General features: G+C 38.4%; 2 protein-coding genes across 2 annotated transcripts in view; one reads left to right on the plus strand and one right to left on the minus strand.

Moving 5' to 3' along the window:
- Positions 1 to 2845, plus strand: part of LOC124643446 — a 46225-nt gene extending 43380 nt beyond the window's left edge. The window contains exons 4-6 of the mRNA XM_047182434.1: positions 470 to 723; positions 1288 to 1455; positions 2076 to 2845. Of these exons, the coding sequence (XP_047038390.1) occupies positions 470 to 723; positions 1288 to 1455; positions 2076 to 2308 (655 nt within the window). The 3' untranslated portion in view covers positions 2309 to 2845. The remainder of the gene's footprint in view (positions 1 to 469; positions 724 to 1287; positions 1456 to 2075) is intronic.
- Positions 2846 to 3268: 423 nt separating this feature from the next.
- On the minus strand, positions 3269 to 15259 carry LOC124643445 (angiotensin-converting enzyme-like). The gene is made up of 10 exons (XM_047182432.1): positions 15117 to 15259; positions 11891 to 12253; positions 10412 to 10800; positions 9701 to 9889; positions 8397 to 8503; positions 7967 to 8112; positions 6816 to 6924; positions 5111 to 5724; positions 4733 to 4888; positions 3269 to 4265 (listed from the first exon to the last, which is right to left on the minus strand). The coding sequence occupies exons 2-10, from the start codon at positions 12214 to 12216 to the stop codon at positions 4103 to 4105; spliced, it is 2199 nt and encodes a 732-aa protein (XP_047038388.1). The 5' UTR covers positions 12217 to 12253; positions 15117 to 15259; the 3' UTR covers positions 3269 to 4102.
- Positions 15260 to 16363: the final 1104 nt, after the last annotated feature.

Raw genomic sequence — 16363 nt, forward strand, 5'->3', positions numbered from 1 at the left:
TCTATCATAATGTTACTCACTGGTTAGATTTAATTATAGTTATTTTACTGTAGGTAACTGTTTTTTGTAGTCTTTGTAGTGTTTGTAGTCTTTGTAGCGATTTCATGCACTTTGGGGGAGATTTTTGGCATCTAATGTTCCTAGTAGTTCCTTATAACGTTATTAAGCTCAGGACTACTGGTCCATTTTGAAATCGGCTTCCAGTATTAACTGTCCATTTATTGAGGACTTATTAAGTGAATGTGGTTTATAATGCTCCACAACCATTTACGTTCCAATTCAGTATAAAAGTTTTTATTAAAATCTTGAATTTCGAAGGTGTTCTTCATATTAATTTTTTAACCAACTTCACAAAAATGAAGAAGCTCTCAATTCTTCTGACAAGAAGTTACCAGTTTTTCTACATTATCCTGACAAAATTCACAAACCAACCAACAGCCAAACTTAACCAAATATTCAAACATTTCAGATGCGGAGGTTCGCTGATATCCCGTCGCCACGTGGTGACAGCCGGTCATTGCGTTGCGCGCGCGCAGCCACGCCACGTACGCGTCACATTAGGAGACTATGTCATCAACTCTGCTGCAGAACCTTTGCCGGCTTACACTTTTGGCGTGAGGACTATAAAAGTGCATCCTCTCTTCAAGTTCACGCCTCAGGCAGATCGGTTTGACGTGGCTGTGCTGACGTTGGATCGCAATGTGCATTATATGCCGCATATAGGTGAGTATGGTGATTTGTTTATGAGCAAATAAGCTATAAATTGATGATGATGTAGTTTTTATTTATATTTTAAATCCACCCTGATGGTGCCCAAGCCGATTGTCGGCCGCAGCGCCTACTCTCTGATGATATCAGACAGAGGCACAGATGTTCTGTCTATTCCTTCACTCTCATAGCGACTCTCATGCGACGGCAATCCGACACGACCGGAGAGAGATCAGGCGTAGTATAAGATCGACATGCTCTCCGAGGCACGGTGTATCATCATTAACTTCGATACTGTAGTGCCATTTACGTGCTCTCAGATCCACCGTATATCATCGCCAACTTTTATACACCGGGCTACCTTTGTGAAAAATTCTTTCGACTCGATTTCAATCCGGGAATCGAGGTCAAGACCCCGTTTACAGCAGCTGCATTTAATGATATGTTTTTCTAAGGAGCAACTAGGACCTTTTAAAGAATGTTTTTTTTTCGATAGTTTGTTTCTGACCTCCTTATCTACTTCTCCTACACTTCTCTTCATTACCCAAAATATTCAAATCCTCCTTTCTCTATTTCCAGCCCCAATCTGCTTACCGGAACGCGGTTCCGACTTCCTGGGGCAGTACGGCTGGGCGGCCGGGTGGGGCGCGCTGAGCCCCGGCTCACGGCTGCGCCCGCGCACCCTGCAGGCGGTGGATGTGCCGGTACTGGATAATAGGGTCTGCGAGAGGTGGCATCGGGCTAATGGTATGTATAGTTAATATCTCTTGTCAATAATTGAAGCCCTTGCCAAGTAGAGGAATGTTATAGGCTGAAATGAAAAAAGAATTGGCGCCTACAATCCTGTTTGGTGAGAACAATCAAAGGATTGAAGACTTGGAGACAAAATGGGGAGGCCTTTGCCCTGCAGTGGGACAGTTCGGGTTAAGAAAAAAACTAAGCAAGTCCTGATCTATCTATGTGATCTCCTCAACCACTATACCCCTTGGTTAGACGGGTATTCCGACTTCTGGTGAACTGTAAAATAAATCAAGTGGAGGAAAATATCAGAAGAGAGCCTTATACAGGTGCACCAGACTTTGTACCTGTACCCGATTGGAGGTACATTGTAGAGATATGCGCATTTGCAAGGAATTGACACTTATTGACATAGTTCTTCAGTTTTGGCGTATGTTATGATTATGCTTTAGAATTTGGTAAAATTTGCATTTTAGATTCATTGCAAGAAATATCGAGAACTATAGTAGTATGCTTATATTATGTGGTCTCACTAAATCATGAGCTTTTTACCGAGAAACCGTGAAATATACAATGTTAAAACCATTCAAGTTTCCACCAATTCATAAAAAATATCCTTTAAATTCCAGGTATAAACGTGGTAATATACCCTGAAATGCTTTGCGCTGGCTACCGAGGCGGCGGCAAGGACTCCTGCCAAGGCGACAGTGGGGGGCCCCTGATGCTGGAGAGGTCAGGCCGCTGGTACCTCATCGGCGTGGTCTCCGCAGGCTACTCCTGTGCCAGCAGAGGCCAGCCTGGGATCTACCATCGAGTGGCTCACACGGTAGACTGGATATCCCATGCTACTACGCTGTCATAGCATCGATTGAAGTGAATATCGATTATCGATAAGACTTTGAGTGCTTCTCTATTGCGTGTGAGTTCCGTTTCTGGAATTTTCTGTGTAAATTTTTTTGTTGTTGAGTTTGGATAACTTTTAACCTCTTGAATGCCGCTAATTAGAGAACAATAGAATATCCATTGTGTCTCGCGTAAATCTGCGCACATACAAGGGGTTAAGGCACATTTTGAGTGGGTTGTACTAAATGCAGTGGTAACTAAATATAATTAAAACTGCCTATTTCTTTATGTTAATCAGTTGAATCAAATTGATCTGATTTAAGAAACTGAGTCATGTTTAAATTATATTTAGTTATATTGCCTTTTAGAGGAGTATCGTGCCTCAGAGATTGGTTCAATAGAACGAGAGTGACTTACTGACTTACTGAGGAACCAATGTCGTATTCAGGAAACCAGATGTAGTATACATTTCCAAAAGTAAGGTTCTTGAAGACTATGCAATAATGTATTGTGAAACTTGACAGATTTGAGAAAAGAAGAAAATGGATAAATAAAATTTTTTACAACGTTCATGTTTAAATATTCAGTAAATAACATAAATAAATTAACAAAATATGGTACATAAAATCAGTACACTATGTGAATACTTTAAAATATTAATAAAATATACCGTCGAGAAAAAATCTGCTGTCGTAATGATGAACTGTCATGAAATCAATTGTCGTATACGACAAAACGTTTCTGTCGTATTTGTATATTACCAACGACTTACGTTTAGATAATAACCCTATTCCACCAAATAGTCAATAGAATTACCATACATGTATTTTTATATAATTTTATACTTTTTTCTGAACAAAAAAATCTAAAGTCATGTATTTTGAAGGACTCGTTTATTTTTTAAGGTTTTTAATTGTGATAAAATAATGAATTCATCGAGAAATATTGTTGCATAAATACTCGCTTTAAATTGCAATATTAACATATTGAATAGTGCCTTAGTTTGATGTGGGGAGATTGGGGATAAAAGGACTTTGTAGAATTATGGAAAAATCATGTTTTTCTTTGTGAGAGATTATACCGAAAATTCTATGCATTTTTTTATTAAACTCATTTTTTGACGATCATTTAATTGTCAAAGTGCCAGCAAGTTTTGCAAAAATAAGCTGTGGGTATAGAAAAATGGTTGATTATAATAAGAACACTATCCTCAATTCTCATTGCATTAAAAACATCTAACACCTTTTGTAAATATCCTGCTATGTGTAAATAAATACGTAACAAAAATATTTTTACCTTTTCTACCATTTTTTAAATGTAAATAAATTAATTAAGTATTAATTTAAAAGCGCTTGAAGTAAGTTATTCTGCTTTTAATTTATTTTGTACCATTTTTTTCTATTTTTTGTTAAAAATAATTTTAAGGTTTTTTTTATTAACGCAGACAAAAATCGTTGTTGATAAAAATACATTATATAATGTTAATTTAATAAATTGTATTTATTGTTAATTTAAATTTCGTTTTATTTTACATCGATTTATTTAATGATAATATATGTATGTATATCCTTACAGCTAATGATATAAATATATGACTAGAAATTATACTTAAAAAAACATTATCTACCTTCAAGATTTAAAGAAAAATATTCAAAAAAAAATTCAAAAATAATCTTATTTACCGTTTCCTTTAATTTTGTACTCTCGATCGCGTTATTTGAAACTTATTACAGACACTTCGTATAAAAAGAAAATAAAACAATTGACTAGAAATATAAGAAACAAAAAGTTGTACATTCTTTTTTCAATTTGTTTACCAGCCAATAGGAACTCGATGCGCGCGCACGAATTTCTCTAACAACTCGTACAATGGTCGGTAATAGCGATTCAGAGCTGCTGCCGATATGTCGTCTTCTCCTAGCGTTTGTTGCAGAATTTCTCTCCAGTGCTGCGAGTGGCCACGTGACATGAAATCCCTGAAAACAATATGAAAAAACTTAAATTATGTGTCGACAAAAGCTTTTGTGCTCGTGCTTGTAGGTATGTGTATTATGTATTTTTCAAACTTTTAGCACAAAGACATAGAAAGATGTACATAGATGAAACTAAGAATACTACTATTAACATGCAAATAAATATTTTGAGTTTGAGTTTGAAACTTCGAATGGTTGACTCATCTCTTTCAAAGATATTGATGTGGAAAATTCGGTAACTTAAAAAATCCAGTAGGTTATTGAATCATTTACTATCCTGACTAATATTATGAAGTTCTGTCTATCAGTCGCTTTCATGTCTGAATTACTGAACCTAGTTAAGTGTTTGTTGTACAGATAGTCTAGAGCCTGACAAAGGACATAGGCTACATTTTACCCAGTTGAAAGAAGTAGAACTCTTCAAACGCGGATAAATCAATAACAGATCTATACTGATACACCATACTTACTTCAAAATCTTGCCAGCAGCCTTCGACCCGTATATATCGCACCTCGTCAGACTGATGCTATCTGGCACATCACCGTCCACGCTGCGACGCCCGAACACGGCTGCTTTACATAGCTTCTCGAAGAGCTGGTGCTGGAGGAAACTGCTGAGGAAGTATCTGGAAGGATTGAAGATTTTTCTTCTTATGAGTGTATGGAGTATTTTGTGTATTTTTTTTAACTATTATGAAGTCAATAGACAGTAGCAACCAACTTTGGACAAGCAAAGCTTCTCATGTCAGTACCAATAAAATGCGCAAGGAGTCATGGCTAACTTCAGAATTGCAAAGTCATTTGACCTAAACTATATTTCACTTTCTTCTGATTTGCATATAAAATACCTGATATAAGGAGTATTATCAGGAACATGAAACTTAGCTCCGACATCAAAATACTCCTCCCCTCTCTCACTAAGCGGTGCTATTCCCTGCAACTCTCTAGCCATAGCCCAAAACTCCCCATTCTCCTTTCTCAAACTGCCTTCAAAATATTTCCATCTATACTCATCTATGAGAAGCGAAAATGGTATCTGTGGTAGTTTATTTAAAGCTGTTTTTAGAAGAAGCACTGAATCCGTAGTTATGTCTTTATCTTCAAAAACGTTTGGCGGTGGCTCATTCAAATTTTCATTTACTTTAGTAAATGGTAGATAGTCTTGAGCTTTCAATTTGTTTATAGCAAGTTTATAGTCTTCTTTATTATTTGCTTCTATAATGTTGTTAAGTAATGTTTCTTTGCTATCTTTTATAGTTTCTTTAGTATCAAAATCTTCACCTTTTTCGCTTCTGCATTCTTTGTGATTATTATCTTGAATTACAGGATTGTTTGTTGGTTCTACATTCATTGTATAAAGTAAGGAGTCGTTAATAAGACCAAGTCTGTTCAAATGTTGTGGTGTTAGAACACCATACATTATCGTGTCTCCTATAGTTTCGTGGAGTGCTGTGTTGGCTTGCTGGAAAATAATATATTTTTAGTTTAAAACCTGAGATGAGATTATAAATAAAACCGACTCCCAAAAACACTGAAAAGCAAAAAAAAACTATTCTTAGGTGCATCGGCCTAGAAGTCAGTATCTAATAGATGTTCCTGAGTTTAACGCCACCGACTTCTAGGCCGATGCACCTAAGAATAGTTTTTTTTTTGCTTTTCAGTGTTTTTGGGAGTCGGTTTTATTTTTTTGTAAAAAGTTTTTTTATTTTTGGCTTTTCAGTGACAAGCATAGTTGTCACTATTCGCATTTGTGGAAAGTTCCTATCAATACGAATAATATAAGCCCAAACACGAGGTAGTTTACATATTCAGTTGTTGAGTTCCCTCGACCTTCTCCGGTCTCCATCATCAGGTCAGCTCCAAACCTTCACAGTTGCAAAGGTCTCGTCAATACAAATAATATAAGCCCAAACACGAGGTAGTTTACATGTTCAGTTGTCGAGTTTCCTCGACCCTCTCTGGTCTCCATCATCAGGTCAGCTCCAAAGCTTCACTGTTGAATAGTGCTTTCAGGCATACACCTGAATGTCAAGTTTTTACCCTATGTATGCCTACAACTTTCGAAGGTTGCCGTCGATTTCTCAGGGTTTCCATCATCAGATCCTGACCTGATAAATATGGTACCACCTGGAAGATATACTCTATCAAACAAAAACAAAATTTTGTAAATCGGTCCAGGCGTCTTCGAGTAATCGGTGAACATACATAAAAAAAAGATCCCGACGAATTGAGAACCTCCTCCTTTTTGGGAAGTCGGTTAATGAGTAAACTGCTTGAAAATTATTTTTTTGAGCAACGATTGTTTAATTTGCTACATGAATTATTGAAGCATTGAATTTATTTGAATATTATTTGTCGTAAATTAAATATTTATTTGTTAGACAAAAAATATAAAGTGTAGTTCATAATAAGCGATGTCAAATATAGTGAGAGATTAGGTAAATCATGTCCTTATTTTTATTTATTTTTTAATTATCATTACCTCAGTATACTTTTTATCTCACTAAATTGTGTACATGCTGTATGCTGTCTTATAGATAGCAGTTTTTTTACCCTGAAAATAGGTGGTTGGTGTTCATAAGACATGTAGTACTGAATATGACCCAGTTCATGATGAAGCACGTAGAAGTCTTCCTTTGATGTTCCAGAACAGTACAGCAATCTGAAAAAAATATATATTACAGTTAAATGAAGCCCTGAAAAACCACAAAGATTTTTTTAAAATTTAGGTTAGGTTCTCCTAGTTACAGCTGAAATGTTAAGCTAAAGGCGATTATCACACTGCCCCGCATGATGCAGCGTAGTGCGTGGATGCGTTTTTTTTCCGTTGTATGGAAATATCTCCGTTTGTATGGAAAACACGCATAGTCCAACACACTGAAAATGCATCCACGCGCGTTCATGCGGATCACGCACATACATGCGGAGAAACACGCACCCCCGCGCGTAGGTGCGGGGCGAGACGCAAGGTATGGCACACTGAATCCCGCAATGCCGCGCGTGATTTTGAATGGGCGTGACGTGTATATTTGAAAATGGAACTCGCTGTGCGTGAATTTACAAAACGCACCTACGCGCGTGAGTGCGTGAAAAACCCGCACGATGATGCAGATCTGCACTCCCGCAGGAACGCGCGTAGGTGCGTCGACACGCAAGATGCAGCGTGATGCGGGGCAGTGTGAAGATCACCAAATAGTCCAACAAATAAGACTTTCTTTCATATATGTAAATATAGAAGTAGGTACCTATAGATTTTTCTAAAATAAGTTTAGTTCTAGGGAACTTTAAATCTTTCAGAATTAGTGTTTTTTTCTAACCCTTTCCTTCACAAAGAAGAACGTTAACCCTGTCATCATTAACATTTTTAGCAGCCCTTATTCCCATCTATCGGGAAATTGCTTTCATGGCTCTGATAAGCTGGGTACTCACTTAGCAGTGTAGCACGTAACGTATCAGATACGGTATAAAGTGAGTACGTAGGCACGAGCCCGCTGCGAGCCGCTCGCGCGTGGAGCGCTGTAAGCTCGCAGTGACCCGCCGAGTGGCGGTTTCACTACGAACACAAAGGCGTCTCGCAGTGTGCTCGTGAGGACCGTACCCACTTGCAGGTTGATACCGTATCTGATACGCTGATACGTTACGTGCTACACTGCTAAGTGAGTACCCAGCTGAACATACAAACAGAGAGCTCTCGAAAGACTTACCTAAAGTCGCCATCTTGGAACATGTCTGCCGCAGTGCCGTGACAGCGCGTGTCACTGTTTTCCCGCGCAAACACAGACTCGCGCCAAAACTTGTCTGTCATGGCGGGCAGTCCCATCGATTGGTAGAAATCTTCTGCTCTTCTTACCTAAATGTTTAATGTAGATGATATTTAAGGATCTAATAAAGATTATTTTAGAATATCTGTATTTTTTAAGGTCTATTCTAAAAAATAATAATTAAAAAAACACGCTTTAAGCACGCGCTGAAAATTACAAAATAGTTCGGACATTAAGAAAGCGTGGAGCGTTTAGGTAATGTTCACTATTTTTGGACAACGTAAGAAGTCCGTATTTCTGAATAGTGTAAGAAAATATAGCCTTCAGTTTGCCTCATGCTATGTGTGTTAAAACCAAATAAAACTGAACTAACCATGTGCAACACAGTCCAATTGAGCTTTTTGATACTTTCATCCAAATCTATAGTTTGTGGCAACAGAAGATCCGCCAAAGGTTCCCAGTTCTGTGACCAGAGGTTACCTGAAATATTACTGAATGGATAAACCCGCCTTTAAGTCCCCTTCAGGAACAAATTACTTTTTAAGAAATCTCGGTTCTAAAGTGGACCGAAGGGCGTTTTCTTATTATTCGTTTGAATAAAATAGAATTTTATATTTAAGTCGCGGTGGCCTAGTGGGTAAAGAATTTCGATACCAAGTCAGGCAAGTAGCAATGCAACTTTTCTAGGTTTGTACGTACTTTCTAAATATTTCTTAGGCACCCATGGCTGATAAAAAGGTAAAGGAAAACATCTTGAGGAAACCTGGACTATAAAGTCTGAAATCATCCACCCGCTATGATCAAGCGTGGTGATTAACGCTCAATGCTTCTCTGTGTGAAAGAAGGCCGCAGCCCAGCAGTGGGACGATAAAAAGGCTGTAACAGTAACTTTTACTACAATCCTCACGAATCGAACGGAATAGCTTTGGACCCATCGTGTCATTCCTTACTGGATCCAAATTAAATTAATTTCTGCGTCCAGTAATTAAAGATTCTTATTGTTAAATGTACCGCATGTTTTCTTAGAAATAATCGGGCTGCCGCTTGCCCGGGAATTTCACATAAATCTACTTTAGGATTGTGCCTCTGTCACAACTGTCACAACACAGATACTACAACCAAAAGGCTAGCCGGATTGTAAATCAGTAGATAGTCATTGAAACTATTTTTGGAGATCCAAGAGAAAATAATTTATGGTAACCAGACAAGATATTTCTCAAATTAACGACCAATCAAGTAAAATAATAAAGTGAAGATGCTTAATTTTTATAATTAGCTCTACGAAGCTTAAAGCTCTTAATCTGAATAATTATAGTCGGATTATAGGTCAATAGCCCCACGTGATATTGATCATTAAACAGTATAAAAAAGATGCCCAAAATTGCCTATTTAATTTAACAACACCCTCCAATAGAAAATAGAGCCTTATTCATATAGCCAAATTCTCTCCATTTAAAACCCTTCAAAATAAACCTTCAAAATTACATCAACGTTGGGGTTGACATCGATTATCACTGAATGTAGCTGAGCACCAGTGTTTTACATACATAGAACCACTGCCTATCTCACCTCCAATCCGATACCCCTCAGTAAGACTACTTTCTGGCCCAAAGTCAAACTAGCTTAGACCCACCATTCTAACGTACCTCCCGAAATACGACAAAAATACCAACATACCCAACAAATGAGCAGGTATAGCCCCATATTCCGGCACGATATCACCATAAAACCTTCGTAGATAGAACCTGATGACTCCATGTAGCAGCCTGTACAGAGGCTTCACCTCTTCGTATAGATGGCGGCAGAGGTGACGCAGCATTGGTACTTCCAGTTCATCACGCCAGGATGCTCCTATGTCTGGATAACCTGGAATTGTATATGGAAATGTAAGGGAGTGTTGGGTTTTCAATAAAGGAGGTGTGAGAATTATGTAGCTGTGTCGTTGGTCTATTAGTAACTGCTGCCTGTTGAGTCAACAGGCACAGACTCAGACTCTCAGAACTCAACACTCTTGAGTTATCGAGTTCGAGTTATCGAGTTCGAGTTATCGAGTTTGTTACCCACATCGAGCTACTATCCGCATCGAGATACTAGTGAGCTTTTACATAACAGCCCGGAATTTGGAAGTTGGTGATTGATTGATATATCCATATATCAAAGAGTAAGTGATTGCCGTTCCTACGCTTGATTTCTCTCCTCTCGTGTCGGATTGCCGTCCTATCGCGCGATGAGAGTGAAGAAATTGACTGTGCACCTGCGTCTGGACAAGAGCTTATGCACTAGGCACAAGTACATAAGGACAGTCATAGGATATGTAGATACAGTTATAGTCTTCTTTTATTCGCGAGTGAAACCGAGGCTTTAATCCTAAATGTTCCAGTCACTTACCATTCCTTCTAGAAGCTTTATTTTCAATAGCCACCAATCTTTTATAAGGTTCCTTCATTGGAGGCCCAACTTTTTCCCTCCAAACTTGCCACAGCCACCTCAGAACCTCCTCATTCCTCGAAAATGCCATCAATTTTTCAAAATCTGCTTCGCCTTTCAAACATAACACCTCATTCTCTTGAATATTTTTGTTGACAACAACTTTGGCGGCAAAAAGATTTGAATCACCATATTCATAACGGAAGAACTGTTTGACGTTTGACAGATAATTCAAGATGGCGTCTTCGACAGCTGTCAAATTGTCGGAAGATATGTTTGAATCGCTTGGGATGCAGATTTCAGCGTCTGAATAAATTGATTGGAGCTCTTCATATAGATTACTTGTAGTTCTGAAAATAAATGAAAAGTTTAGTATAGAAGATGATACAGAAAGTCTTGTAGTTAAAGCATCAGCCTCTTAAGTACGAGTGTGGGTTCGACTCTTAGTTATGTATGTCTGCTTTCTATATATAGAGTATCTTTATAAGTATATCTTTTTTTTTTTTTAACGACGTCAAAAATCATCAAATGACCCCTTCCGCTGTGGGTTAGCAGCGGAGAGGGAGTGTCAGACTCTTACTGACTAAAAACCGTCGTGTTCCGTCATGGGCCTTTTATGTACCAGGGCCGCGGTATCTCTTTCGAACAACCCGCAGCCCCGGCAGGCCTTGGCCCTGCTGGGCCCCGCTGGGGTTGCTGACATCTCTTTGAGGAGCGCGTGGAACAACGCGCGCCGTCGACACGGGTCTGTCGTCTAGAAAGACAGAGGGTCGATGAGCCACCCGAACTCACCGCCCACAGACCCACGCCTACGGTGGCCGGGAGTCATCTCGCGACACCCGGCGCCCATGGTGTCTACCTGGTCCAGCGCGGCGGCCGGGATGAGAGGTGCGAACTCTCTGGCGTTCCGCCTCCTCCTTCTCGAGCATGACCGCTTCGCAGAAGGAGGCGACGGCATCCCATTCCCTCTCGCCCCGGACCATGGCCTGAACCAGGGCCGGACGCGAGAGGTCGCCGCCGCCCAAAGCCTCGACGAGGACCCGGCGGTGCCCCTCCCATGCGGGGCACACCTGGACTGTGTGGATCACCGTGTCCTCGGGGCTGTCCGCACAATGGTGACACCCGGGCGCCTCCTCACGACCGATTCGGTGCAGGTACCTCCCGAAACAACCGTGTCCGGTGAGGACCTGCGTCATGCGGTACGTGAGGACGCCATGACTCCTCCCGATTATAAGTATATCTTAGACACCAACGATTGAGTGAAGGTAAACATTTTCAGGAAATCTGGACTTTAAGTCGGAAGCCACCAAACGTGGTGATTGATGCTAATTCCTTCTCTGCATGAGAAAAGGCCTGTGTTTTGCAGTGGGACAGTAAAAAGAAGTTGATGAAGATGTCATACAATGAGCTATTTTTATAAATAAAACTTTTCATAAATACCTAGTTTCTTCATAAGTAAATTCCGGTCCCCTACACAACAAATAGTACTGCCTCTCCTGAGTGCTATTCAACGACTGACGATTATACAGTGTTGCCAGTTCATCACACGTTTTGTGTTGCCATATTAATCGGCTTTTCTGGTAAATTGCCGAACGAGCTGGTAATTCAGGGTTGCCAGGGTTAATTGAAGATTCCCATGCTAGATTTGCAGCTATATTGCTAAAGTTGCCAGTTTCTTCATTGATTTTTTTGAAAAGGTGGTATAGGTTTTGGCTGAGGCAAGTCTTGAATAGTAGAAGTAGTAAAAATGTGTTTGTAGAGCCCATGTTGATTTTAGCATCGCATGGTTGACTAAAATGTTAGCTGAAAGAAAATATATAGGTAATATTTACCTATGTTGAAAGTCTAAGATGGTGAAATCAAGAAAACATAATTTTGTACAAGAAAGTTACAGACAGTAATAACTTCTGGATATCACATTTTTTGTTAGAAAGTTTCTTTGGAACTTTAAGTGTTTTTGTGCCATTTCTTAGCATTCGTGAACTTACTATTGACCAATATGGACTTGAGTACCTTAAAAGACCGTATTATTCTTACAAGTCATTATTAGCTTAAAGTCAGAATAAGAGAGGCTACTTTTTACCCAAGTGAGGGAAGAAGTTCCTTTGAGGTACGGGTAAGCCTGCTGGAAACATCTTCCAAATTTTTCATAGACACCACCAAATACTGAAACGCAGCTTTATTTTTTACTATTAGGTTCCTAGTGTAAATAACAGTGTTACTAAATTGAAAACACAAATGTTTGAACGTCTATTTATTTTTTATTTATTTATTTTAAAAGCGGCTCAAATATAATTCTATATCTGTCACACTTATATACTTTTACGTGGAATTTAAGTGACGTTTTCTGTATTTCGGTTAATCATACATAGCTTTCCGTGAAAATTACAAATTCATAGAAAAACCCACACATAAGATAGCGGCATCCTTTCAAATGTGGAAAACAAAAAATATCACGTCCCTTTATATTTTAACAAATACCGCTATCAGATATTATATTTCAATATGGAAAAATCAAAGTTTGCAATAAGCCTACGCGCACACTGAAGACTAAACAGTCAGCCTATTCTTTATTCATTCAATCATATTTACATTGTATTTAAAATTATTCTATAAAAAACCTAAAACTAAAAACTAAGAAGCAGCAAAAAATTCGTCCCCATCGCTGTCGACTGGTAGCGTGCCCAAGAGGCTGGCAGCGTTACCTCGTTGGATTGCCATGCTGATCCTTTGTAAGAGGTAATAGCCAGCCTTTTGGTCACGAGAAACGTTAACCAGCCGCCCGTTAGAGAGAATGTGGGAATTCGGACCCCACGACTTTTTTTTTTATTTCGTGAAAGGTTTTTAGTCGGTCTGATACCCGACAAATACCTAATCGTTGTTATGTGTATTTTTCCATTCATCTTCATACTGATTTATGAGCCCAAACCAATTATCGGCCGACTAAAAGTTCGTAGTATGCGCTTACTTTTAGGTACATTGATGACACCGATTTCCCTTTCCATAATAATATTGTAATCTGTGCAAATTAAGTACTTTTTACATCGGGGGGTGATAAGGTAGGTATTATCTGCTCAAATCTGAAGGGCTCTTAGCAATTGATTAGATATCGAGCTTTTATAGTGAATCCACGTTTTTGTTGTAGATTGAAAACTGATGGGTTTTTCCGTTATAGATTTTTTTGGAAAACCTTTTGTGCGAACAAATATATTTAAAAACATGTTGTTGAAGTAGCATACATGTTTAGATTCAATAAAGTGATTTTGATATTCGATTTCACTTAAAAACGAAAACTAAGGAATTACAAAACAGTCGGCCAAAAGTTGACGGTAGATGTTTTTTTTTTTAAATTGAGAATTCATTTAAAGTTTTTAATCGGTCTGATACTTACCGTCCAAATAGCTGATCGTCTAATTTATCTATTATTATTTTATTTTATTTGATTTTTTTAAATTATTATTTTATCATAAATGTATGTCTCTTCCAGACCTCGGGACTACAGAGTCCCGGATTTTTGGGAGGCGAACGTGGGGCCGAAGCCAACACGCTGAAGCCCTTTCGAGACAACTTTAATGAAATGGTGACACAAAACCGACGATTATCGCTGTATAGGTACACTATAGAAATGTACCCAAGGACAATCCCCGGTCATGTGCTTAACTATTGCTAACTATGGATGAAAACTTATTTTATCTATTATTTTAATTTATCTAGTCAATTTGAGATTAAATAAGAGAATAAAATTAAATAAATTGCGAGAAGTCAGTTTCGTTTTGCGGAAGATCAACACCCAAGTTAAGTCCAACAGCCCTTTACCAAGAAATTGTGTTAATAACACTTTTCTTTTAAATTTTCATAACTGGCCATCTCTAAGGAAAAATGGCGACACCAACTCCAAGAACTTGTTTTTAAAAATAACTTACAAACTCGTGTCAAATGTGTTTAGGCTTAATTTTTTTGACACAGTTCATTATTTTACTGTTTATAATATTTAGGCCTGCCGCTGATTGTAACTTTTTGTCACCGTGACTTTTTGTCACTGTCACCTGCTGTCACCCACGATGCGCTCACTGAATCTGTTCTTGGGTGACAAATCGCGTTCATTTTTGTATGCCGGCTGAGTGACAAAAAGTCACCAGTGAGTGGACTCCCATTGTAATGTATAGGGCGAGTGACAGTCACGTCACTCCGGCATTGCCTGCTGCTGCAACTATTTGTCACCGTATTGTCACGTCACCATAATGAGCGCACTCAGTATAGTTTTCATTGCACTTGACTAAGTGACAAAAAGTCACGGTGACGAAAAGTTGCAATCAGCGGCTAGCCTTATATTGTATTTAAAACATTTGATTCTGAAGAAAAATGTTTCTTAATTTATGATTGGTAACTTATTTTGTTTTGGTGCTTATAAGAATGATTTAAGTCTTTTTTATCTTAGTAAATTATTTAGATATTTTACGTTTTATTATTTAAGTCTGTTATTGTTATTTTACTTGCAAAGTTGTTTTAACTGTCCGGTCGTCTAAGTCTGTTAATACAATCTAAATAATAAAAAAAATCTAAGGTCTCAGGTCTCAGTTTTGGTCACTTCTTTGAAATCAATTAGATATTTTTTTTTATACATAAATATATATTTATATAAAAGTAAACGTTACAAAATTCTTACCTCTACAAAACCCGTGTTCTTTCCCCGACTATTCCGTACACAATGTCCTTTTCTAAGCTTTAGAGAACTAAAGAACTAAATAAATTGAAACGATACAATTTGTGGGGATTTAGACGTTACTGCGAGCGATCCCAAACGCGACTGAAATCTCAACACCTCTAGTCGCGCGTACATTATTGTTAGAGTTCCGTAAGGGGTTGGGAAAAACGCTTAAGAATGTGAAGTTTAAGGAAAATGTTTAAACAATAGCAACAATTTACATAGCTTAGTTTTCTTAGTGTAAAAGCTCAATCAAAAAATTTACTCCGAAATTCAGCAATTTTGTGTTAATTGTCATTTAAGCTTTTCAAGGGATATTGAACTTTGATTGTTTGTTATTTTTAACGATTAAAATCGTATATATGGTTAAATTTAAGAAGAATAAGTAAAAAAGTAATCTCCTTTCGTTATATGGCTCCTTGAAAAACTGCATAATAATTTTAAGAGAGTTTTGAGCAGTAAAGACACAGTCACATCCAAACTTCCACGTTCTTAATATTAGTGGGATGTGGTAAGCTATTTCAATATAGATTATCTCCCTTAAACTCATACGAAATACACAATTAACACCACGGAACCCAACCCCCCCAAACTATTCACGCACACCCCATTTCATTCACTTTCACAGATAAGGCTGAGCACACAGCGTAGGCGTCGCGACGCTATCAATTAACGCTCCGACCTATCATTTTACATAAACGATTTATTGTCATATGTACGCAATATCGGATTATAATGATATGTACTTACATATCTGTTTTTGATTCATTTCGTGAAAATTGGTGTTGATTTTTCGTGATTTTATGCCTTATTTTTTATTAAAGTAGATGCAATTTTATGATATGATCTTTGGGATTAAATAACTGTTTGCACTTAAGAGATGAGCCAGCTGCAAAATTCGTATTATGACAGTGCACAAGCATTTGCACAGACACAGGTGCACTCACTATTCCTTCACTTTCATAGCCCGATGGGACGGTAATCCGACACGACCAGAGAGAGATCAGGCGCAGGACCAACATTAACGTGCCCTCCGATGTACGGGTGTATCGATCACTAACTTCCAGACTCCAGGCTGTTTGTTTCCTGCGGGTTGTTCGAAAGAGATACCGCGGCCCTGGCACATAAAAAGGCCTACGACGGAACACGACGGTTTTTAGTCAGTAAGAGTCTGACACTCCCTCACCGCTGCTAACCCACAGCGGGAT

This window comes from Helicoverpa zea, chromosome 27, assembly GCF_022581195.2.
Source record: "Helicoverpa zea isolate HzStark_Cry1AcR chromosome 27, ilHelZeax1.1, whole genome shotgun sequence".
NCBI lineage: Eukaryota > Metazoa > Arthropoda > Insecta > Lepidoptera > Noctuidae > Helicoverpa > Helicoverpa zea.